Source organism: Pezoporus occidentalis, unplaced genomic scaffold (assembly GCF_034315485.1).
Source record: "Pezoporus occidentalis ecotype Australia unplaced genomic scaffold, CSIRO_AGI_Poc_V1 ctg37, whole genome shotgun sequence".
NCBI lineage: Eukaryota > Metazoa > Chordata > Aves > Psittaciformes > Psittacidae > Pezoporus > Pezoporus occidentalis.
Genome location: NW_026915691.1, coordinates 7,315,766 through 7,339,330, shown reverse-complemented (window position 1 = coordinate 7,339,330; position 23,565 = coordinate 7,315,766). Strand labels below are relative to the sequence as shown.

General features: G+C 48.8%; 1 protein-coding gene across 2 annotated transcripts in view; it reads left to right on the top strand.

Annotated features, from left to right (window-relative positions):
* The window catches only part of MMP17 (matrix metallopeptidase 17), a 61,408-nt gene that overhangs the window by 28,709 nt on the left and 9,134 nt on the right, over positions 1-23,565 (top strand). For both annotated transcript variants that reach the window (XM_062631575.1, XM_062631576.1), the window contains exons 2-6: positions 9,915-10,047; positions 11,858-11,984; positions 18,460-18,743; positions 21,568-21,744; positions 21,878-21,977. In XM_062631575.1, the coding sequence (XP_062487559.1) occupies positions 9,915-10,047; positions 11,858-11,984; positions 18,460-18,743; positions 21,568-21,744; positions 21,878-21,977 (821 nt within the window). The remainder of the gene's footprint in view (positions 1-9,914; positions 10,048-11,857; positions 11,985-18,459; positions 18,744-21,567; positions 21,745-21,877; positions 21,978-23,565) is intronic.

The window sequence follows — 23,565 nt, the reverse complement described above, 5'->3', positions numbered from 1 at the left end:
GGACAGGAGACAATAAGTGGGGCTTAATTTTCTCCCAGATGGATGCTCTATTTCACACCCCAGGACAGCTTCTGATTTATGGGCTTCTTAACATCACAATACTTTCATTGCTAAAAACTAAATGGGAAGGTGCAGCTAAGACCTGATTGAAAAGCTGCTGAAGTAAACACAGCGACCGCGGCTGTTGTTTGCAGCCCTTGGACCAGTCCTAGCAGAGAGCATGGTGATAACAGCATTTGAATTCCCAGTTCACTGAGGACTGGAGAATTTCTGCAATCTCCTGAAAGGCATGTTGAGCCACACTGTGAGCATATTTAAACAGGCAGACTGTGTCCTGAGGTTATGTTGAAAACCAGCCCTACCTAGCTGGAGGGAAGCATGGTGCTACTAGGGGGAGGAAGGAAGCCAGTGATCTCTGAGCTAATGAGTGGAGGGGAGATGTGCAGCTGAGCTGATTTATTAAGGCAAAATGTTGTTGGCTGCCTTAAACAGGCAAACAGTTAAGCCATGCTGAAGCTTCAACTCTGCTGCCAGGGGTGGAGGCTGGGAGTTGTGAGTGAGGACATGGACTGGCCAAGGCAAACTGTGGTGTTAGGAGTCGTGCTGCAAGTCTGGAGTCCATCCTGGAGAAGACACTGTCCTAATTAAAGATCCAATAATAGGAGTTAGCAAGAGATTTGTTTTGATGTATAGCAGTCCGTTCAGTTATCTATCAGCCGTGGTTTGTTTAATGACTGAAACCAAAAGAGTAGGAGCTCATCTCCACGAGACCGGGAGAGAATATAGATGTAACGCCATTGTGTTCTCAACGTGTCATTGACTTCCACTATGTACATGAGCAAACGTGCTGTTTGGGTCCAATGAGATGGATAGGCTCATTAAGCAAAACCAGCACCTCTAAAGTCACCCCCTAGGAGAGCCTTGCTGCCTAATCTCACTTTGGTAAAGAGCAATTTGGACTTCTTTTGAGAGAATTCATCATTTTCTTGCTCATCTTGGTCCTGATCCAGCTGGAAGACGGGAGTGTTTGGAAGTTCTCTGCATCGTCTCCTTGGGTGATGTCAACAGCTCCACGTTGGATACTTCAGAGCCTCAAAGAAATATCCAAACAGCTGTGTGCTGGGATGAACCAAATCTCTGGAGAGCTCATCTTGCAGAGCCTCCCCTCTGCGTATGGAGCAGGAGACTCAGCTCCCATGGTGGAGAGGCCTTGGGGAGCCTCCTGATGTGGGATTCCCCTTGTGCAAGGGGCACAGCAGCTCCCCTCCCTGCCTGCACTCCCGCTATATGGATGAAGAGAGGTGGAGCAGTGCTGGGAGAGGAGGGTCAAGGCACAGTCTGTTCCCTCCATCCATCTCCAGCAGATGTTTCCTGAGGAGCACTGTCCAGCTGGCTCTGCTCATAGCAGCCCCCGACAGCACTGGACACCAATGAACCCTTGTGCAAAACCATCCAAGAATCCACGGACATTCCCATGTCCTGTGCCCAGAAATCCCTGAATTCACACAGTTTTAGCTTTGATTTTTCCTCATAGAGAGGATGTGATTTCAGGGATGAGGCAAGCTCTCGCTGTGATCGATTGCACTGTGTTGAGCAGGGAAATCTCTTTGGCTACGTGTGGACAGCAGCCGGGTACACGGGGAGGAGAGCTCTGGGCTTACAAATGCTGTCAGTACTGGATCTGGTAACGTTTAATTTAACCCTGTCACCTGATCTGACATTAGATTTGATCCAGTTGTACCTGCGGGCATGCTCGGAGTGGTGCTGATGGGGAAGGTGAGTGCCAGGGGGATTTGCTGCCTGGCTCTGGGTGCTTCTGGAGCTGGTGTGTAGGAGAAACGCCTGTCCTGGGGCTTTGTGTGAGCTGTGAAGGCTGAAGATGATCATTTGCAGCTGCTTCAGGAGTGGTGGATGGCAGGTCTCATGGATGCCAGTTGCTCCATCTCTCACGCTGGAGCTGACCTCTTTCTTATACCTGCTTAGCCGCTGTCTGTCCTACCTGGACTCGTCTGTCAAGGCCGTATTCTGGTTTATCCTGTGTAAACAGAACTGGAGTGAGCCTTTGGATTAATCCAACAGCCACCACCCTCCATGAAGCAGATGAAGCTGGGCATAGCCCGGGTACCAGCAGCACAGATGGTCTAAAGTAGATTTTAAAGCACATCCAAACTCTGCTGCTGGTATTTATGTGCCATATGTTGCAGTGGTAATTACTTACTATGCTTCTCAATGGGATAGAGTATTGGGGTGGTTTAGAATCCCCATGGTGATGTTACCAGCCTCTGGGCCAACCAGAGGATGAAAACTCATCATATCTTTATTTTTAGTGCAAGCAATGGCACTTTTCTTTGTAGTAGGCAAGAGTGGGGATATGCAGGGAGAGCCAAAGACCCAAGGTGCTGTTCAGCACAGGGTCTGGCTGGTGGCATCCATCACCAGGACACAGTGCTGCCGGGTGAGAGCCTCTATACAAAGGAGAAGGTTGATTTTCATAAACCATGCTAAGCAATGGGTTACATGGGTTAGAGCTATTTTTGCAGCGAGATAAAAGAATGCTAATTTGATCATTTACCTAACTTCCCATTACAGTTCAACAGACTATTATACACCAGGACTTTCTTCTTTTTTCCTTCCTAAATAAGTCAGTGATGACAAAGGATACTTCACCACAACAGGCAGCATTATGCAAAACTAGGGCTGATTTAAAAAGAAAACCTATTCCCATTGAAACTCCTTTTTGATGGTCGTGTGGAGTTTCAATTACACACAATTTTGTTTGCATCATTCATTGCCTTTGAGTGGAAATTTTTAAGATGTGCTGAGAAACATCCAGTGATTGAAGGCCTCCCTAAAGCCCTCTTCTATTAAATCTCCACCAAGGAAAACACACATTTATGTTGAAAATGCAGGATAAACTGTACCTTGTTTATGTGTTTTGTCACTTTTTCTCACCCTGGAAAGAAACCTAAACCAGCTATAGCAAACGTTGTTCTGTGCTACGCTGTTCTGCCTGCCTTCTATGGGTGGGAATTGGTTCTTTGATCTTCAGTTCAAAGAGGTTGAAAAGGCTGTTTCTGTGGTCTGCAGAGAATTCCTTTCTGATTCTACAACATTTCTTGATTAACGCTGTGTTTCTGGGGAAGCTCTTGGTACCCTTCCAACCAAATTGATGCTTAGACCTTGTGTAACATCTACCACAGAGGGCTTGAAGTTTGCTTCCAAATCACTTTGCCTGGTGGAGGACATCATCCCCCAACACCCAGGAGAGCGGTGATGTGAGCAGAGCACTACAAACAAGTGTTCAAGGCTAGAGGAAAGACCTGGTCGCGTCCGACAAGACCTGCAGGCAGCCAAATTGACATCCAGTTGCTGGCTGGAAAGAGAGCCATGCTGGAGCAGAGGTGCTCCCTTCTCTACTGGATCCTTAATGATCCAGATGTCCCATGTCCAATGTCACTGAGTGGTTTGATCTATCCCTTGCCAGGGGACCTGTTACCTTCAGGACTTGTAGGTTGTGGCCTTTTGTAACGCCGCTGTTGTTAACCTAATTGAACATCTAAAGCAAGGAGGAGGGAGAGGGAATCATTAGCAGCTGCATTAACTTTTACCCTGGATTCTGTGCACAGCATTCACTGGAATTAAATGGCTGTTTGGATTCAAGCAACTCCTCTGGCGCGGGCTAATGAAACCAGTCCTGCAGTTCAGCGGTGGCATCCACCAAAACCCTGGTTGTAATCCAGACTGCAGTTTGTTCTGCTAATGAATTAATCAGCTGATTCCGTGCAAGCAATAGCTCATTAGAGAGGTGCGTGGCAACCTTCGGAAGGGGATTATTGGCTTTGCATGGCCCAAAGGCCTTTCCATTGCCCTCGGAGCATCGCAGCGCAGCGCCATATGTGTTGCTGTAATTAACGGGCGTTGTTCCTGAGGTCGTTTGATCTCAGGGAAAATGAGTGTAAAAATGTTACTACTGTAAACCTTTGAAAACTTGGGAGTAAAAGTCAAAGAGCCAAAAGCAATTTCCCTTTCATTGAGCGGCTGGGGGTGGGGCCTTCTCTTTTCATATTTATTTTGTAAGCTTCCAGCCTGTTCTTAAGGGTAGCTGCCGAGACAAAGTGAAGTGTAATTTGGAAATTAGTTCCAGATGTTTGAGTTGTGGCTTTATTTTAGCAATCTGGGTCATTAATTTTGTTGAATAATTTGCTTGGATTCTCTTCCCCGGCGTGTGCAAAGCACGGCTGCACCCAGGGTATAAAGGGACTTCCAGCAGGAAAGGGAGCTTGCAAAGGTCTTTCCCTGGTGGGTGACCTTACAAAAACAAAGCCTGTTTCTCTGTGGTTATCTGGGGTGGACAGCAGGGTGCTGGAGTGGTTTGTGCTCCTGCTGCAGCCAGGAACATTGGGCACAGTGGGAAGGGACATCACTGGAGCTGCACTGCTGGAAAGCCAAGGGCAGGGCAGGTCAGGTTTGGGTTTAGCTTCTCAGCCATGACAGGACCCTTTTCATATGCATAAAAGCAACTTGAAGCTTGATTAATGAGCAAAGGTGCAGTTTGGTAAAGCTTTTCAGGGGATGTCAATGAAACGGATCTTTTGAGTAAAAAAATTCTTCTGCTCAAGCTTGGAACTGCCCCGAAAATGTGGGAATTTGGATATACTGGCATCCTGTCCATGCACACCCAAAGAGTCTCTGGAGGACTGTTGCAGATCACTGCAAGTGCAGCTCCTTGTTGCAAAGAGGTGTCTGGAGCAGCACCAGTAGCCGTGGCATGGAGCAGGGAGAGGTGCCCATGGGTGTCACCACCAGCAGTGCTTAGGCAGGGTGTTGTGGGTGCTGCTTGCACCCCTGTCAACAAGGACAGGAATTCAAACACAGCATTGGTGGGATGGGAATGGAGCCAGTCTGTGAGTCTGGGATGCTGGTGCAAAGCTCAGGGTCCAGAATAGGGATCTGCAGAGGAGCCAGTGACTGGGAGTAAAGCTCTGCTTTTCTCTCCGTTTGGCAATGTGCTGGGTAAACTGGGAATAGCTATCTACACCTCTGAGCAAAGGGAGTGCTACAAACTGCAGGATTAAGGCTGTATTTTCCCCCTGTATGTTTATGCAACATTGAGGGTTAAAAAAAAAGAAAAAGACCCTGGTTTTAGGGGCTAAACTTTAAAAGCATGGTCATTATAATAATGCAAGAGGAGGCAGAAGCATGGAACTGGCTTGGGTGGAGTTTTTCTGCTTATCCTGCTTTCTGTTTTGCCGTTTATCCTGTTTATCCTCTCCTTGTTATCCTGAACTAGTTTGTCTTCCTGTAAACACCAGCCTACGACTCTTAAAAAGAAATCCTCAGGAAGAAAACTTGCTGACTGAGCCTGTTTCTCGCCTGTAGCACTTGAATAAGCCCATCAGCTTATATAATATTAATATTTGTAAAAGCAAACCTGCAGAGCTCATAAATCTCTCCCTAAAAGAGGGACAATACCTAGATCTATTTTAAAGTGAAGCAGATAAGTAGGTTCTAGGACAAAAGGGTATTGATACAAAGGAAGCGGGTTGATGAAAGAAATAAAATTGCCATATTACTCTGAAAATTGGCCCTGCATAAGTGATACCAGAGGCTTCACTGCTGCTGCAGCCAGCGTTTTGCTCTGGGTCATCACTTTGCTCTGGAAAGCCCCAGTCCCTGGCTGCTGCCACAGCAGCGTTGCCTCCTGGTATTCCATACAAGTGGGTTAAGGAGTTTAAATAAGTCCAGCATTGAGGCAGGGTTTGTTTGCAGATGAGAGGACTTCATTGCTATTTTTCCTCACGTTGTGCCTTCTCCGAAAGAGAAAAAAGTGAAAGAAATTCTGCAGTTTGGATTCTGTGAACCATTTTTTAAGGCAAGAAGTAGGCTTTCCTCCATTACACTGTGCCACAACAGTATGGGAACACAGACAAGAAAAACAACAATACAGCTTATTTTTAGTCAACCAAGTGAGCAATCTGTCTCCAGACGCATGCACAGAGTGGCTCTGTGGAGGAGCGATGCTGCTGCATCACTGTTAACATAGTCCCTTATCAAAGGAAAACTGCTTTGAAGCAGTTGCTTTAAGACCTCCTCTGTTGGGTACCACCCGCAGTGGGATGGGAGCACTCAGCAGTGTGAGGGCTCTTGCTGGCAGCTGTGTTTGTGTGGTGCAGAGGAGGGGAGGTGCAGATGGATGGGTGTCTTTGGATGCTTTTGCCAGGCGGTGCAGTTCTTCCTTCTTTCTTTCTTGTTTTTGTCCTGACCCTGAGCACAGTGGGAAACCTTTCATTCTGTGTTGCTCAGTAGTGGAGCTGGATCAGAGGATTCCTCATGGGCTTTGCTCAGTCCCTGAAACTTTCCCCAAGCCTATCTTTCCTAACTCCCAGCACTAGAGAAGTCCATTGCGTGGGTCCACTTTTGGTGATGGCAGTGAAACACATTGGCTGGGTCCAGTCTAGGAGGCCCCCACAGTTGGGGTTAAGCAAAGCAGGGGGTAGGCTGCTCTAAAGAGTTCAGAGTGAGCAGGACAAGTAGATGGGAGACCAAGAAATACCATTACAAGTATTTTATAGATGAGAAACTGGGGGCCAGAGGCACAATGAGGTGATTCCCACAAAAACTGGGCTGTGATCCCTGAGCCCCAGACCGAGGTACATACCCTGGCCCATAGCATGAGTCATGTAATGCAGCCTTGCTCTTTCCCAGCTCATCTTGGAGCTGGAAGATGATCAGGTCATTGGCTCAATCTGAATTTTGTGATGAAGCAATTTTTTTCCTTTTAAAATAGGGAGCTGCTGAAGCTGCCTCTCCTCCTGGGATTAGGTCAATTCATTTAGCACAGCGTATTTTTAAGGAAAACTTTTTATCGTGCCAACTCAGGCAAGAAATATGTTCAAAGAATTTTAGCATTTGGCTCCAATCACTATTTCATTTAAACATTTTAAGCTTATGAGAGTTGGCAAAAAAAAAGCTTTTTTTTTTTTATTAAAAAAAAAGAAGTGGCAATAAGAAGGGAATGAGTTGAAGTTATCTCAGTGGAAAATGTTTTCCTATTTTCCATTTCTGGAAGTTTATAGGTTTAGCTTTTGTCCTAATGAAAGGCAAGAAAATATCTGAAGAGCTTTCGCAGGGCACACAGATTAGCAGCCAGACAGTTCCTGCTGCTTTTCCTCATCTCCAAGTCCAGCTGCATTTTCCCTAATGAAATTTTCTGCCACAGCAAAGGTGGAATGTGAAAGTTCAATATTATGGATCAGCTTTGCTTACAAGAACAGAGGAAACCAGCCAGAACCTGTACATGGGAAAAGAGATGAATGAGAGTGATATCACAGAGGTCTATAAAACTATGGAGAACCTGAGTAAGGCATGACAAACGATGGTCCAGATGAAAAATCACATGCAGGAAAATCAGGGCTTGCAAGGGAGATCAGGTGAAGGATTGGTGCTATCTGGCTTTTTGTCCCATCTAGCTCTGGATTGCTCACTTGTGTTTTGTCCTTCTTCTGTCACTTCTGGTTAAGAACGAGAGATGACGAGGACTTTGCTGGACCTCACCGTGCCTTTACTTTCCTCAGCCTTTTGCTGCCACCTCCTTCTCCAGGAGAGCCTGGGCAAAGCTGTGTCCATCTCCAGCACAGCAGCATCCCTGTTGTTGTTAGGGGATAAATGACACTGTCTCCATGGCCAGGGAAGAAACCAAATTAAACTGCACCATCCCCAGCAGCCAACGGGCCAGCTGCCGAGCTCCGTGCCACAGCTGATTTCTCACAGGCAGTCAGGGGTGAATTGTACCTCTAATTCCTGTCACAAATGTTTTTGCTATGAAAAGAGACAAACAGGAGTGCGGAGAAGGGGAAGGAGCGTTTGGCCTGTACTTCAGCCTTACGATGAGAGAAGGTTGCAACCATACTAACGTGCTCCTAGCAAGTTGGTGGTTGATGTTGTTGCATTAGGCAATGAGAAATGGGCTCACTGATAAGCTGCATTTTCTGGCTGCAATAGCACACCATCCCACTAGAATAAGGCAGCTATGAAGGAGGGTGAGGAGCAAAGTGAATTGCTGGTGATAAGCCTGGCACAGAACACGCCTCCCCAGTGGGGAACCACACCAAGCGTGGGGAGATCTGCCATAAAGCTCTGTAAGTGTGCAATTATTCCATCTGGCTTGCCAGATTGGCTCTGGGGATGCTGTGGCATTCAGGGAACACCAAGCCGTGAGGTGCAGGTACTGACTTGTGGCACTAATCTGACTACAACATATTTGCGGTGTATTGACCACGGTGCAAGTCCAGATCATTATCACTCTTCAAGAGGCTCAGGAGATCAATGCTTCCTTGATACAGATAGACAAAACAGAGGGCAGGTGTTTGTGGCTTTCCCTGCATGCGGTGTTATTATTCTTTGCTGATCCTTCCGCTGAGGTAGGGGAGGGGAGTGAGAAGGAAGGTGAGAAAGGATTTAGGAATATGATTTGCCAGACATTTAAAAAGTGGGTGTAAGAAGGAGATCTTTGGCATTTTCTTCATCAGTTTTAAGCTGAGGGCCATCCATCACCAGGAATGACTTTCGGCATTGACCAGATTTGAGGGGAAGGTTGTTGCAGGGTTTTCTCATGCTCCTTGCCCCCATATCCCTTCCTGCCGTGGTGGAAGGGTAATGGCACCCCTGGGAAACCACTGGCTCTTGTCGGGGCTGTGTTTAGGTTCCTGGAAGCTGAGACTTTGCAGCTGCAGCGCTCGTTGCCAGGGAGCTGGTGGGAAGGGACCAAGCCAAGGTCCCACCGCACATGGTGGCCTCCAAGGAAGCAGCTTGGTGTGTTGTGTCTCCATGGTGTTTTTCTCTAGAGGGCTGGGCTCAATTCTGTGTCAATGCTGAGGTCATCTGCCTCGGGTCTTGGATGGCTGCGTGGCTCAGATAGGGGTTGGAGACTTGGTGATTGGGTTTGTTCCCAATCAAAACCCCAATGTTGTGAAGGTCAAGGTAGAACAAGCCACCCTCATAGAATCGTTCTAGGTTGGAAAAGACCCTTAACATCATCAAGTCCAGCTGCCAGCATCAAGCCATTAGGGTGCACGGAGGGGTCTTGGACTGCAGGGATGTCCTTAACCCTGTGTCCCAGCTTGTCTCCACTGGGTGAAGGGAGCCTTTGCTGCCAAGCTCTTTGAATCCTTAATGCACTGCACCCCCAGAGCTCATCCACCCCAGCCATGTGTGGATTAGAAAGCAGCCGGAGGTCATAGCAGTTCCATCAATGCCACAGCAGGATGAAAGCATTGCAGCACGTTGGCTGAAAGGACCTGTAGAGCAGGCACAGCCCTCATTCCGGCCTGGGGACATGAGGGGACTTGCAGAGGGTCATGGCTTGGTCATGGAGGTGTTCCCTGTGCTGACAGGGACCCCTCCTCTCACCCCCTATGGGACCTTACTGTGGTGCCTGTCGGGTATAGCAGAAAGCTCAAAGCCCAGCACACGTGGTCAGAGGGGTTCCTCCATCAGAGCAGGGCACCAACCCCAGGACCCTTTGTGGGCTAGGACTTTAAGTGGGATCCCGAGGGAGGTGGCATCACCTGGCCCCTGTCATGGGCAGTTCTCCTCGCCTCGCTGCCCATGTGCACAGGAGAATCAAAGGCTCCTGTGTGACCCGAGGGTTGGGGCTGCGCTGCCATCAGAGGTGGTCTGCAGCTGTGTGGGGGAATTGGATGTCACCCTTGGAACGCATGAAGGTCGCCAGATCTCAGTATTGATGTGAACAGATCTGCCCATTCGTTAGCAGAGACCACGCAGTTCCATGGGGAAGCTGGGTATAAACACATAAATGGGAAAAGCACTTCCAATGAGAAAAGACAGGAGCATCTTTCCCTGTGTCTGTACCCCCTTCCCTTCCTTTCCTCACCCCCATTCTCTTTGTTTCACAGGACTGGCTGATGAAATTTGGGTATCTGCCCCCTCCAGATCCGGTCACAGGACGACTGCAGACGCAGGAGGAGCTCACCAAGGCCATCACTGCCATGCAGAGGTTTGGGGGGCTCGAGGCGACAGGTGTCCTAGGTCAGTTGCTCATGGTCCTTCCTTTCTTTGATGCAGAAGGATGCAGGGACAGCTCCTTGCAGGTCTGGACAAGGAGACTTGGCACTGAGTTGCGGAGTAGCATCATCTCCAGGAGAAGTTCAGGCGGGTGTAACATACGGCCCAGTTTGCAGCTGTAACAGTAATTACATGGCTCAGGTGCTTTGTTGCCTTGTGCTTTCAAGAACCTGAGGCAAGCAATTATCTCACCAGACCCACACACCCTGGGGATCCCGTTGTGCTTAAAATAGCTCTTGGTGTGTTGAAAGATAACAAAGACAGAGAAACTAAGGCTGATAGGGTGTCCTGTTCAAAGCCTTCACTGCAGCATCAAATTGAATTCCACAAAAATCCTGATTAAGCCTCCCAATTTGTATATATAGATATTCTGGTTTCTTTGCTGCTGGGGCAGAGTGCAGGGGAGGGAGGGAGGTGCTGTTGCATCACCCCAGCACTGCTCACTCCTGACCATGATATGCAGAGCCATGAAGTGCCTGCAGAGTTGGCAGGGGTCTCCTTGGCTCCCTGGGCACCCCCCCCCCCCCATCTCCTGTGGCCAGATAAGAGCCTATTACCCGCTCCACCAGCCAGCAGGGACAAGGCAATGAGTGCTTCTGCCTGATGTGGTGGCTGGGAGGGAGCAGTCCAAGGCCAGGATCAAGCAACACAAGTTCCCCAGCTGGCTGAGGTCACTCCTATCAATGTCCTCATTGAGGGGAGGAGAAAGCCAGCATTATCCTGGCTGTCAGAAGGGTGCCTGTTTGCTCTCCTCTCTTCCCTGACACACGGCTGTGACCCCTTGCTGGGGGCCAGCTTGCTTCCGCTGCTTGGAACAGGATTAAGGGGAAGTTCCTATTAGAGGTGCTGTCCATCCATCCCAGCACCCCACCAGCCCTCCACTGGTCCCCCAGCGCAGCTGCCACTTCACAGACACTGTCTGCATCCCATCAATGGCGCTTTCGCTCTGCTCTGAACTGACCATGTGAAGTTATTTCTCTTCCACCTTATCACAAGCTGCAGCAGGCCCAGGAGCAAGGACGGCTTTACAGATGCATTTGCGTTTTCAGTTTTGGAAGGGGTGTTTGGAACAGGCCTAAGGGCTGCCCTGGGCAGGTCATGGATGTGGTTTGTGTCTGAAAACAGTGTTAAAGGGGTAAAGCCAGTGCAGAGAATGGGTGAATGCAACAACTCGTCTGTTTCAGCAGTTGAGAGCAGGAGCTTTAAGTTTTCATTGAGTTATAGAAATAAACAAGAAGAACTATGAGCTCCTAGCTGAATAGAGACAGGTTATCTACAGGTGAATGTGCCTCTGCTTTGCCAGAGGACTTCAGCAAGAGAGGACAAAACAGAGTAATTTAAAAAGTACTTTCTTAACTATAATCCAATCTGGCCATAGGTGCTTTCCACACGAGTTTCTGAGATCTATCAAACGAGAGAGAACTTGCTGTGTTTTCTCCTGAAATCACTAACTGTCCATTAACAGTAATGGTAGAGCGAGTGCTGAACCCCCAGCCATGGGTGTCACCTCCTGGCAGCCCCAGTTGGTGGGGTGCATGAAGAAACAGGCTTTCAGCAGGAATTGCTGCTGGTGGTGGGTGCACAGTGGCACAGAGGGGGCTCAGTGCCCCACGGTGTCACCACAAGTGATGCTGGAGCCAGTGTTGTGCCCCGCCAGGCTCTTGGGCATTGCCTTTTGCTCTGCTGCTGCATCCTTAGCACTTCACTTCCCGTCTCCCTATAGGACTTAATAACGCACCATTCCTTTGAGTTTATGGGGTTTTCCTCACCCTAGACGAAGCCACGCTGGAGCTGATGAAGACCCCTCGCTGCTCTCTGCCTGACCTCACCACCACTGAAACCAGGAGGAAGCGATTCGTGCAGGCTGTCACCAAGTGGAGCAAAAGGAACTTGTCTTGGAGGTAGGAATTCAGCTTCCCCCACTGAAATCTTGCAGCAAAGGGTTGATTCCTCACAGACCTGTGCTAAACATGGCTTTGTGATGAGTTTCAAGGGACATGTTAAAACATGTGCTCCCAGGACCCCATAGACTATTTAGTTGAACTCTTTTCCTGCTGAAACCAACCTTGGGATGATTCAGATCCACTTGGCTGCTGGCTGGGAATAGTGCATCTTTGGCTCGTGGGTTAGCTAGAAGCCTTTTGCTGCACTGCAATGGTTAGAGCACCGTTTCTCTTGAGCTCATGGGGATTTTACAGTTTCTCAAGCAGCTGCCACAGACTCAGCTCTGCACAGATGGAGCAGCATTTGCTGGGTAATAGAGTCACTTTCTTTCTCCTAGTCCTTGCCATGGCCGAGTATATTCGCCTTGACATCAGGGAGCAGTGCATACGGGTCGCTCTGAACCTGTGCCATGCAGAAGTTCTGGTCCTGCTTCCAGAGACACTGCAGGTCAGGGTTGTCAAACAAGCTGATCCCTGTCCCACCAAGACCTGTGCTTTTTGGGACTCATTTTTCCTCCCTCTAAGCCCACGTGCTGCAGGGATTGTTCCTCCAAGAAAGATTATCCCACCATAAGGTGTTCCTACTATCCTGGAAACACATGTGGATGCTATGGAGAGATCTCCTTTTTAATAATAAGCTTCTGTGATCCTGACATGGTCCCTAGGGCGAGTCTACCTCCCACTGCAGTAACAAATCTCATCTTGGCTGTGGCTGTCGACACATGTTGAACTGTGGCCTTACCAGGGATTTGGTCCATGTTCCAGCACTTCCCTCTGAGACCTTATTTTCCTAAAAGACAAACTTAATTCAGCTTCAGTAAGAAACAACTTTGGCTTCAGCTTCTTGAAATGCTGTTCCCCTCTTGAGCAGCCCCATCTTGATGGGTAAGAGGAATAAACTTCGTATTCCAGAGGAGAAAATCCCTTTGGGTGAGACAAATCCTGGCACAGCATCCTCAATCCCAGGCTGGAGCAAAGCATGGAAGGGAAATGGGGACAGACTAACCTGGTGGACAACATCTTTGCTGCAGCAAAGAGGGCCATAAAAAGGGGGGTAGGTCTGAGACAGTTTTATACGTGACATAAAAAAAACCCATCTCCTGACAAACTCGTTTCTGCTTTTTATTCTTCAGTTTTTTCCAAGATCTTGGCTTTTGTTCAACAAAGGGCTGTATTTTATAACCGGAGGTTGTATAAGCCAACAGAAAGCTATATCATTATAGAAACTCCAACACAGTATTTATTTACACCCAACACTTGAGATTAAAATAGCTTTTTTGAAAGCGCTGTGAAACCCCACCAATAGAGACATTGTTTTACCTTTTACACATTGGTGAAACGTTTTAAGAAAAAAAAACCAAACCATGCATTTAAAAATTAAAGAAAAACCTGAACAATTGCAAGGCTGGAATAAACATGTGAGCAAAGCTGAGCTGTACAGAAGGATGGTCTCAGGACAGGCATCTGCACTGATGGAGGAGGCAATGTTTAGCAATAGAGGCATATAGGTTGCTCAGGTTTCTTCTTCTTCCCCTTGAGTACAGCCAGCCTGTGGGGCTGGATCACTCAGGGAGCAAAACAGTACAGGCTGCATCCTGCACAGCGCGCAGTACAGCATCCTAGTACAGCGTCAGACACAGGCGGTCTCCTGTGCCTCATCTCCACGGGAAGTTTCCAGGATATTACAGCATATAAATCTTCTTTTCACGGGATTTTATTATTGTGTTTTCTGCGTTGTATGTAGGTACTCCGGTCCTTGGTAGGCTGACGAGGGAGCAGTGGGATAGAGTTGGGATGCGGGAGGAGCGTGCTGCGGATGCCCTCTGCTGGCATCAGTGCCCGGAGCTGCGCGCAGCGAGTTCCTCCTCGGGTTTGCAGCCTGGTTTTCCGTTTGCTCGTTTTCCTTTACTGCCTCTGGTTGTGCCCCACAGGAGGGGAGTTCACAGCCGGCATCTCCTCCCAGGCGCTCACCATCTCCTTGCAGCCATGGGGAATGCAGCGTCAGGGCCATGCCCCCTCACTGCACGGTTCAAACTCCCTGGGGCAGGGGGAAGTGCTGAAGCTTTCTGCATTTACCATTTCCTTTCTTTCTGAAATCTCAGCCTGGTGCCCAACAGAGCTGACTTTCATCCACCTTTAGGTAAGGACAAGTCCCTGGTGCTACTTCATCAAAGCTGCAGTCTTTGGAACTGCGATGCTCAGAGCACGGGGTGCCAGAGCTGGAGCAAACACAGGTGGCAGGGGGGCAGTGGTGTCTGTCAGTCACTGCCCACCATGGCTGTGAGCATCCTGAGCCCACCTGCACTGGAGGTGTGCCACTGCCTGAGCCAAGATGTGGCTTTACTGAGGTGTGGAGGGGTGGCAGGTACCACTGGGTAAAGGTGTGCAGCCAGGATAACCCCTGTACCATGCTCCAGCAGCACCCCTGGAGCAGCCGCTCGTCTCACAAACTGAGAAACTGGTTGTGAAGTCTGATTTCACCCACCTCTTCTCTGCAGGATGGATTAGCTCTGTATCGGTGCCCATTCCTGGGATGCAGGGAGCTGCCTAGCACTACATACATGTAAAGGACAGGAGAAGGATTGTCGCCCCAAAATATTTGGTATCATGCAAAGTGCTGGGATAGGGGTGATGGAGGGTGCAAAGATCCCCTCTGCTTTCCTCTTGTGGCACTGGGGTAGCACAAGGACAGGGTTGCCACCCCATGGATGGCTCTGGGCAGATGGAGAAGGACATTTAGCAAGGCAGCGAGCAGCCACCGTTTCAACTGTCCCCCCTTCTCTCCCCAGCCCAGATCAATCTGGGTTTATCAGGCAATCCTGCTGTGTTTGGTAGTTATTACCATTTATTTTATGTCTGTGGTTTCAGGGCTGCAGAAAGTGAAGGAGCACCTTCATTAACCACAATTGATTTCTCATACATCTAACCTCATACTAACACTCTTCCACTTCTCTCTTTGGGAGGACAAAACCCAAAAAGGAACCCAGAAATCAAAATAAGCATTGCTGTGGGTGCCCCTCAATAGCAAACAGGGACAGATCAGCCCTCTCTGGCCTCTGCTTATTAAACAGCTTGGACCCAAATGCTCTTTGGGATGGGACAAGCAAAGGAGGGGACTCAGGGGGGATGTGAAGGGCTGGCAGCAGCTGGGTGAAAGTCAGCTTTCATTTGTATGCATGGCAGTGCTGCTGCCTGGGTGAGCTCTAAAGGCAGAGCAGAGATGCTCTCCTCGGCATCCATTTGTGTCACTTACATCCGTGTACTTCTCAGCTGTGTCAAGCAGCGCGGCTGATGTTGCCTCGTGCAGCTCCATCTGTGATGTGAACAGATGCTCCTCAGGCTGCCCCAGCGTGTGGCTTTGCTGAGGAATGTGGCTGACCCCGCAGCGCAGGGCAGTGTTGGTGGGGTGGATGGAGGGGGCTGAGCAGCCCAGTCCTCATCAGCTTCCCGGTGGGTTCACAGGGACCATCTGGAGGAGAGAGCTTTCCCTTCAATTACTCACTTCAGGCTTTTGCCTGAGATTGGAGCTCTGTAAGAGGTGTCTCAGGAGGGATTGACATCCAAGAAGTGCTGCTCTCTGCTGGGTACCTAAGCACCATTTACTGCAAATAATAATAATAATCAAGGTAGGAAGAAGCTTATTTAGTCCCACCTGCATCTGCATGATGTTAGAAACGTACCTCCTTCAGTGGAACTGGGTAAGGCAACGGGGACAAACATCCTATCGGCGTAATAGTCTTCTCCTAATCTCATTGAAAACAATTAGCAGAGCTCCAGCAATCAAATCGGATGCTGAACTGAAAAACCCTGATGGGATTTTCTTGACAAATAACAGTGGTAATGAATAAAGGATGGGGGGTTTTCGCTTACACCTGCAGCATGCTAACAGAATGTGGGACAGCTCAGAGGTGCAGGACCTTTTAAAAGAAGCAAAATAAGTATTGATGCTCTTTCTGCCTTCATCTAACATTTCTAGAGTCAGGGCTTGGGAAGAATGTTAATAATGTTTATCTCTGTAGACAGAGCTTTTCATCCACCATCCTTTTACAAGGGGGATCAGATTTCTTATCCTCATTCTACAGCTGGAAAGAGAGGTAAAGGAAAGGAAAAGAAAGGAGAGGAAAAAGGAGCTCATAATGTTTCTGAATCTGAGTCCATGCCCTAGGCACCAAGATCTTGGAGACAGGTCACAGTTCCTGGACTAAACATGCTGTGTTTTATATGTAAATTGCCTTGTTCAGTAGAGATTAAAGCAGTGAAGGGTTTACTTAAATCCAGATGAGTGCTGTGGAAGATGAAGATGCACAGTTAAAGAATATTTGGAAACCAGGTGGATGGTTTTTTTTTGTACTGTAGAGGTTGACACCAGCAACCGGCTCTTCTAGATACTAAAAATTACCTGAAACTTGTCTTTTCTGATCGCATGCTCATACTGTTTGTATCTGTTTGTGCTGTCTTCTTTAGAAATGTGTTTTGTTTGAAGCCCTACAATTATCTATTAAACTAAAAGTAATTTAGTTTAGTAGATAAGGTCTTTATTTGCCCAGAACAGTTTAGGAGCAGCAAAGCCATACCTGAGTGATTTCTGTTCATCTGGCTGTGTGTGTTTTGCCTGGTTCTCCTTTCTCATTCTCAGTCTCTAGGATGGGGTTCCCAAGCTCCTTGGAGAAACTGTTAGGTTTTCGCTTGTTCTCATGAATCCCTGTTTGCTGTGTCCTGGATTTAACCCTCACTGCTTTTGCCCACGTCAGGAGGTGGTACCACTTTGGGCTGTGTGTCTCTGAGGGCATGGGGTATATGCAAATCTCTGCGAAAGGAAGAGCATCCAACCTCAGTCAGTGAGTGGTTCCTACTCTGATCCACGTTCCAAATCACTGCCCATAGGAAGAGCCTGAGTGATGCGATATCCCTTTCTAACATCTGTAATTACCTCTAGAGGTTTAGTCGGGTCATTGCTTCACATTGGTGCTGGAGACTGGTGTAACACTGAGCGATGCTCTCCCAGCTATGTTACGCAGGAGGGCAAGTGAGGTGATCATAATTGTTGCTTCAGCCTTTAAAAATCTGTCAAGCCATGAATATTTCATGATCGCTTTTGTTGGCGTGCGGGTACACAAGAAATAAAATATCTGTTATTACTGGGGCAGAGCTGGTCAGGAATTTTCCAGCAGAATTGGTTTTTGTCAATAATTACTCAGTCAACAGTGCATTTTCCTGGATTGTGTTTATTTTAGTCAAAATTGTCACTGAAAGATTATCTAAGCATACTCTTTCAGAAGCCAAGGTGCCCTGCTGCATCTTTGTGTTTTCATCTCCTCTATTAAACCAACAGTATTAGGAATTCTTTCTCAAGGCTTGGTTATATGGGAAATGCTGACATTCATTCACTCCAGCTCAGACCAAAAGGGAGGTTTGAATCCTGCAGCTACAGGGCAAACATCAGCACACAGCTCATCCTACCTGGCTTCTCTGCCAGGGCAAGGCAGACCTGGGGACCAGGGGATGCAGTCCTGCTGCAGGGAGACTATAAAAGCCCTGTGATGTGTGCAGCAGTGGTGTAAGCCCCTGCTCATCAAATGCTTTTTCTACCAAGAAGCAAAGTAAGAGCTTCTCAACTGCAGCGCTCCATCAGATAGGCTGTCTCCTGCAGGCAATAGGCTGGAGGCATTTGGAATGAGATTTCCGTCAAATGAATCCTTTTCTCTTCCTCTTTGTTATGGATTGCAGGCTTGGGCATTGTTGGCATTTACTGCCTTCAAGGTATATTTTACACATCCAGCAGACATGCTGGGAAATACACAGAGGCAGCAAATCCTTACTGGATTTCTGTGTGCGTGTAATAGGAATGGGCAATGACTTGCTGCTTGTTTCAGGTAAAACTCATCGGTCTGTGTGTGGTGCAAAGGCTTCAGGAGTCAGTAATCTTTGCATATTTGGGTTGCACTTGGAATGAATAAATGGTGAGAAAACAATTGTCAATAGGTCTGAAAGGGAGCTTGGAAAAAAAGTGGGCAAGTTCTGGAAAGGGATTCATGGCGTTGGCATTTCCCAGGCTGGGCAAGGGTTGCATCCCTGGGCATTGACAGCAGTTAAGTGTGGTTCTGAGGCTGGCTGACACGTGGTACGGCAGGATCGGGAGGTACTGGGATTCAAACCCTGGTTGTGTTTCACATGTGTGGGACAAGGCTGGCTCGGTACTTCCAGAGGACCCAAACTCAGCCTCTGAAATCCTCATAGCTCTGGAACCATTGTGAGTCAGAAACCTAAAGATACATCTGTAAAGGGTGTGAGGGCACTTTGGAGGAGTGCTAAAAGCTCTGGAGGCCTCACTGATGCTCTGTGAAGCGCCAGCTACGCGCAGAGCGCTTCCAGGTGGTCCTCAGAGATGTTTCATGTTTCTGACCCATCCCCTTTTTTGCCCTCCCTATTTCAGAGTTCGTACCTTCCCAAAAGAGTCCCAGCTGGGCCACGACACCGTCCGAGCCCTGATGTACTATGCCCTGAAGGTCTGGAGTGACATTACCCCGCTGAACTTCCACGAAGTGGCCGGTAACAACGCTGACATCCAGATAGACTTCTCCAAGGCAGATCACAATGACGGCTATCCCTTTGACGGGCCTGGTGGGACAGTGGCACACGCTTTCTTCCCCGGAGACCATCACACGGCAGGAGACACTCATTTTGATGATGATGAGTATTGGACCTTCCGATCATCAGGTATGGCAGGGTGGGATTGCTGCAGACAAACGCAAGGGCTCCCGGTTTCCTCCTTCTGCTCCAGTGCTTAGAGCGGTGTGGCCACCCTCAGCCTGGGGATTCCAGCACCTTCTCCTGGTTCCTCCTCAGTGAAATGAGAGGGAAACCAGCCTTGCTAGTGAAATAACAACAGTTACCATCGAGGACCTTCTGTGCTCCTGAAAGCCTCAATGACATCTCCGTGTTTCTCCCTGTCCCATAGGCAGTTGCAGAACTCCTCGGTCCCCATTTCATATGGGACCTGGACAATTAAAGGTTGGACAGTTACGGGCTGTTGGAGCTCTTGGAAGGAGACTGTATTCTCTGATTTTAGTGTCTTTTGGGTGCCTTCACTGCCATGTATCCTGGTTTCCTATTTTCAAAGCATATTTATAAGCTGACCTGCCTGGAAAGGGCTCTGTGGTCTGGGGGAAAAAGCTCCCTGTGAACAGTAGTTTTTTCCTGCCATCTCATGTGCATGACACTGACATCAGGGTGGTTACAAGCTAGCTTTACTGCTTTTTCTCCTTTTATTCCATCTCATGCGGCTGGAGCAAAGCTTTAATAAGCAGAGTGAGCTCAGAAGCCAGAGCTCCTCAGCTGTGCGAGCCATCTGTGGGGATCAGGTCCCAACCTTTGTGTCAGGCATGTTTTGACAGAATAGATCCTCTGCACTCACCAGCTGCTAATTTTCTTGTCACGCCACCTCCTCCGCCAGCCTCCCCATGGGCTGCTGCTGCCTCAGCTTAATGATTTCATTTAGACCTAATTGCTGTGTTTCCTGAAGCCAGAGAACACCTTCTTCCTCCTCACCCCTGTGCTCTCCGTGCCCTCCTCAGCCCTGCTGAGTGCTCGTGGGCAGGAGTGTCAGCCAGATGTGCTGGAGGAGGTCTGAGGTTAAGGGTAAAGGTCTGGACAGGCTGATGCTTGGGTCTTGCCACTGCGTGTTTATGGGGAAGGAAAAAAACAGCAGCTCTGCTCTGCAGACATCCATAGGGGAGGCAAGCACTGAGGTCTGGGAGCTCGCTGGGGTGGGTGCATTATGTGATGAAGCAAGGAGTGGTGCTCCTGTTGTAGCTGTTATAGAAGAGGATCTCGTGGAGGAGCAAGCTCAGGGCCAGTGGGCAGCGCAGGGAGGATCCCCCCAGGCACCACAGGGGGATGAAGCTGACAGCAGGAAAGTTGCCCTCTATTTTGAAGGTCTTGGAGCTACCCGAACTTCATCTTTTATTTATTTTGTTCTCCCTGGTGATTCCGAAATAACAACTTGTAGGTGATATAAAAATATCCCCAAGGTTGTCAGTTTGGCATTAAAATGTCAGAAAGCATATGTCTTGTTCTCCCCTAGTGCTGAGGAAAACAGCACAGGTTATAAAATCCTGGCTGTTTACAGACATGTAAATAATAGTCATTATGGAAAAAGCAGAATTCAGCAAAAACATCCCCCTTCAACACCCCAAACCCAATGGGGGGTGCTAAGGCCAGTGCAGGATCAGCCATGCCTGCTCCTTTATGATATCTCCTTTGGTCCTGACCATGGCTCAGGGAACAGGAGGCTCCCCTGAGCTTTGCAGAGACCTTTCCAACCTCCCTGCCTGTTTATTACAATACTTGCAACCACAGTCTTTGTAAGAGCTGTACTTAAAATCATTGCTGCCCTCTGGTATTGCTCTGCAGGGCATTGCTGTGCAGCAAGGAGCAGCAATTGGATGGATGCTTGGCTCAGCTGGGGGGTGGGAATACACTGAGCAGGATGAGTCCCATACAGCTCCTGGAAGCAGTTCTTCCTGTGCTTTAGCAGCATTGGTGTAGGTTTGGAAGTGGACATTAACCCCCCGATCTGAGTGTCTGAGGCTTTGAGAGCACAGGATGGGTCTGCGCATGCGGTGTGAGGCACTAGGGGTTGGATTGCAGGTAAGAAAATTTGGTGGAAAAGAACAGAGAGCCCAGACTGAGAGGGAAAAAGTCATCACGGGAGGTATCAACGTCCAGTAAATTCCCCTGATGCCCGGTGTGGTGTGTGAGCATCAAAGCATTTGCCTAAGGGAGCAGACCCTGGAGCTGCAGCCTCAGCAGCACATGGTGTGGAAGGGGAGAAGGGGCAAGTCCTCCAAAAGCAAGCCGGTTGTGGTCACCTTCCCCTCCTGCCATGTCCTGTCGGGACAGCAGAGATGAGCAGGGTTGGTGTGTGCCGAGCGGGTGACCAGCTCTGTGTTTGTAGGCAGGAAGGTATTTGCTGTGGATTTGGCTGGCATTGTGAGGCAGGGAAAGCCCAGCAGAGCAGCGTAGGCACTGCTGGGCACTCACTGCTTACTTGGCACATTATCACAGGCTTTGAAGAGCTCCTGGCTCCCGGCTGCAGCAATGTGGCACTGTGGGGATCACGAGGACTGTGCTGGCAGTGCTGCAGGGTGAGATACGGGAGGAGGCTGCTCTGGCCTGGGCCCTGCAGTGCTGGTTGGTGGAGATGATGGATGGTTGCGCTGAGGTCACTGTCTCAGATGTTGGTCCAGCTCTTTCTCAGGTGCCATCAGTGACCTGGGAATAGGAGGGGTGATCCCCTTATGTGTGTGGGGCTGAGGACACACTGTGGGCTGATGTCTGCCTTGCTTTCCGTTTTCATACGATACTCTTCAGTCCCCTTTTTCCAACTGGAGAAATATGTCTTTTCCAAACTTCACCTATCTAAAGCTTTTCTTTCCAGTTTATCCAACATCTGCCGACACTGTCTCTTACAGCCCACCCAAATCCCCAAAATACAACCAGCATGTAGTGACTTTTATATCAATTTTGTCTTTATTTCCAGATGATCATGGAATGGACCTGTTTGCTGTAGCTGTCCATGAGTTTGGCCATGCCATTGGTTTGACTCACATCTCTGCCATAGAGTCTATCATGAGACCCTACTACCAAGGCCCAGTGGGGGATCCGCTCAAGTATGACCTACCTTATGAGGACAAAGTCCGAATCTGGCAACTTTATGGTAAATTTGTGCCCCTCACCTGGCAATGGCCCATTTCTGCCATGGGGCACACTGCAATAGCTGTTTTCTGGGGTGAGTGCAGCTGGTGTGAGGATGGTGTTCCCCACTACTTCTTCTTTGTCTTTACACATAGGAGTCAGGGAATCTGTGTCCCCCACAGCCAAGCCTGATGTAAGCAAAGCCGACGACCACCCCGTCCTGCCAGAGCTGCCAGAGAACCGCTCCACTGTCCCGTAAGTCAAGTTTGTCTCTTTGCTGCAGAGGACATGTAGCAGTGAAGCTCCATTTAGTGAAGCCTGCTCACTATGGCTCCACTGTTTCCCTCTGGACCTCTTGCCGCCTGGAAAATACACAGAGTGCCTCTTCTTTCTCACATCTGGTTATCCCCTCCATATGCTATTGCTTTTTCCAAGCAGTATGTGGCCAGCCAGCCCACAACTGGAGGACTAACAGCGAGAACAAGTGACAGCTGCTGTTTATCTCTTAAGTAATTCTTATCATTCAAGGCATGTCCAGAAATTCTGTAGCATCTTGCAGTGCTCTGCATTTCCCTGAGACTCAACCTTTTACTCATGTTAATGGAAATCTGCCCTCATCACCCTCAGGTAAACTCCTCCTTGCTGAAACTTTAATCAGTTCCTCTGCAGTACCCTGGATTGTGCAAGCATAACTTGTTAAATCTCTTCACGGTGAGCAACTCCCTAATGTACCTGTGGGGGTGAATATTGGAACAAGTGGACCGATAGCCTGCCTCCAACGCAGGTTTGCGTTGGCAAGGGACTGCTTACGCTGAGTGTCATCAAGCAACCAGCGTGCCCTCATGAAGGGATGTTCTAGATCTACTTCATTAATAAATGCTGGAGTTACCACATTGTTTTACTACCAGGGCAGCAGGACAGTAAAGAGAAGAAGGGTCACTGAGCAAAAGGGCAGGAGTTCATGGCCACACATATGTCTGCCAGATATCAGGAGTGGCCCAAGTGAGAGCAGCAGAGGTGGAGCAGGTCACCTTCACCTCCTGGTCTGCCCCATCTGGGGTGAGACCTTCAGGAAGTAATTTCACCCCTCTGTATCTCAATGACCCGTCTTCAAAGAGGGGATCACAGCACTGAAGCATGAGCACCCAGATTAGCCCTAAAGTAATTGAACCAAGAACAATTCAATCTGGAAAAAGTATCCCTGTGCTGCAGTTGCTTTTCTCACCTCTGCACCTTTTTCATCCCATTTTGCCTAGCTTGGTGTGATGCCCACAGTACAGAGGTGCTGAGAACCTGCTCGTGGTGGAGGTGTCCCAGCTGCCAAGGGGTGAAGAAAGGCTATGAGGGCCCTAAGGGACCCTTTTCCTTGAACATGCTGAATGCTGTTAGCTGTCTTTCTTCCTGGGTAGCTTCTAATGGAGCTTGTCCACAAGGCTCTGTGTGGCCGTGTGTTGACCTAGAAACATGAGAGCATTTCTCCCTGCTGCTGTAGGAGATTGTCATCTCACACCACTAACAGGAGGAGCAGGAAACTTGTTTGTGCCAACCGCTTCTTCCTGCCCAGTGTGTGACTGGGAAGGTGGATGGGGTTCATCTCTGTCTGTTGCTTTGTGGCTGAAAAGGGTTGTGAAGCTGGTGCTGGCAGCCCAGCACAACTGTTCTATCAGCAAATTAGGTTTATGACTCCCTGTCACTCACAGCAGCTTTTCCATGCATGTTCCCAGCATCCTTTCCTTGTCCTCCATCAATCATCATTTCTTACATAGGCTTTGTGGCTCTTTCGGTCCTTCATACACTGCTTTCCACACCCACCTTGTTAAAAGCAGCTCAGTACCTCGCTGTG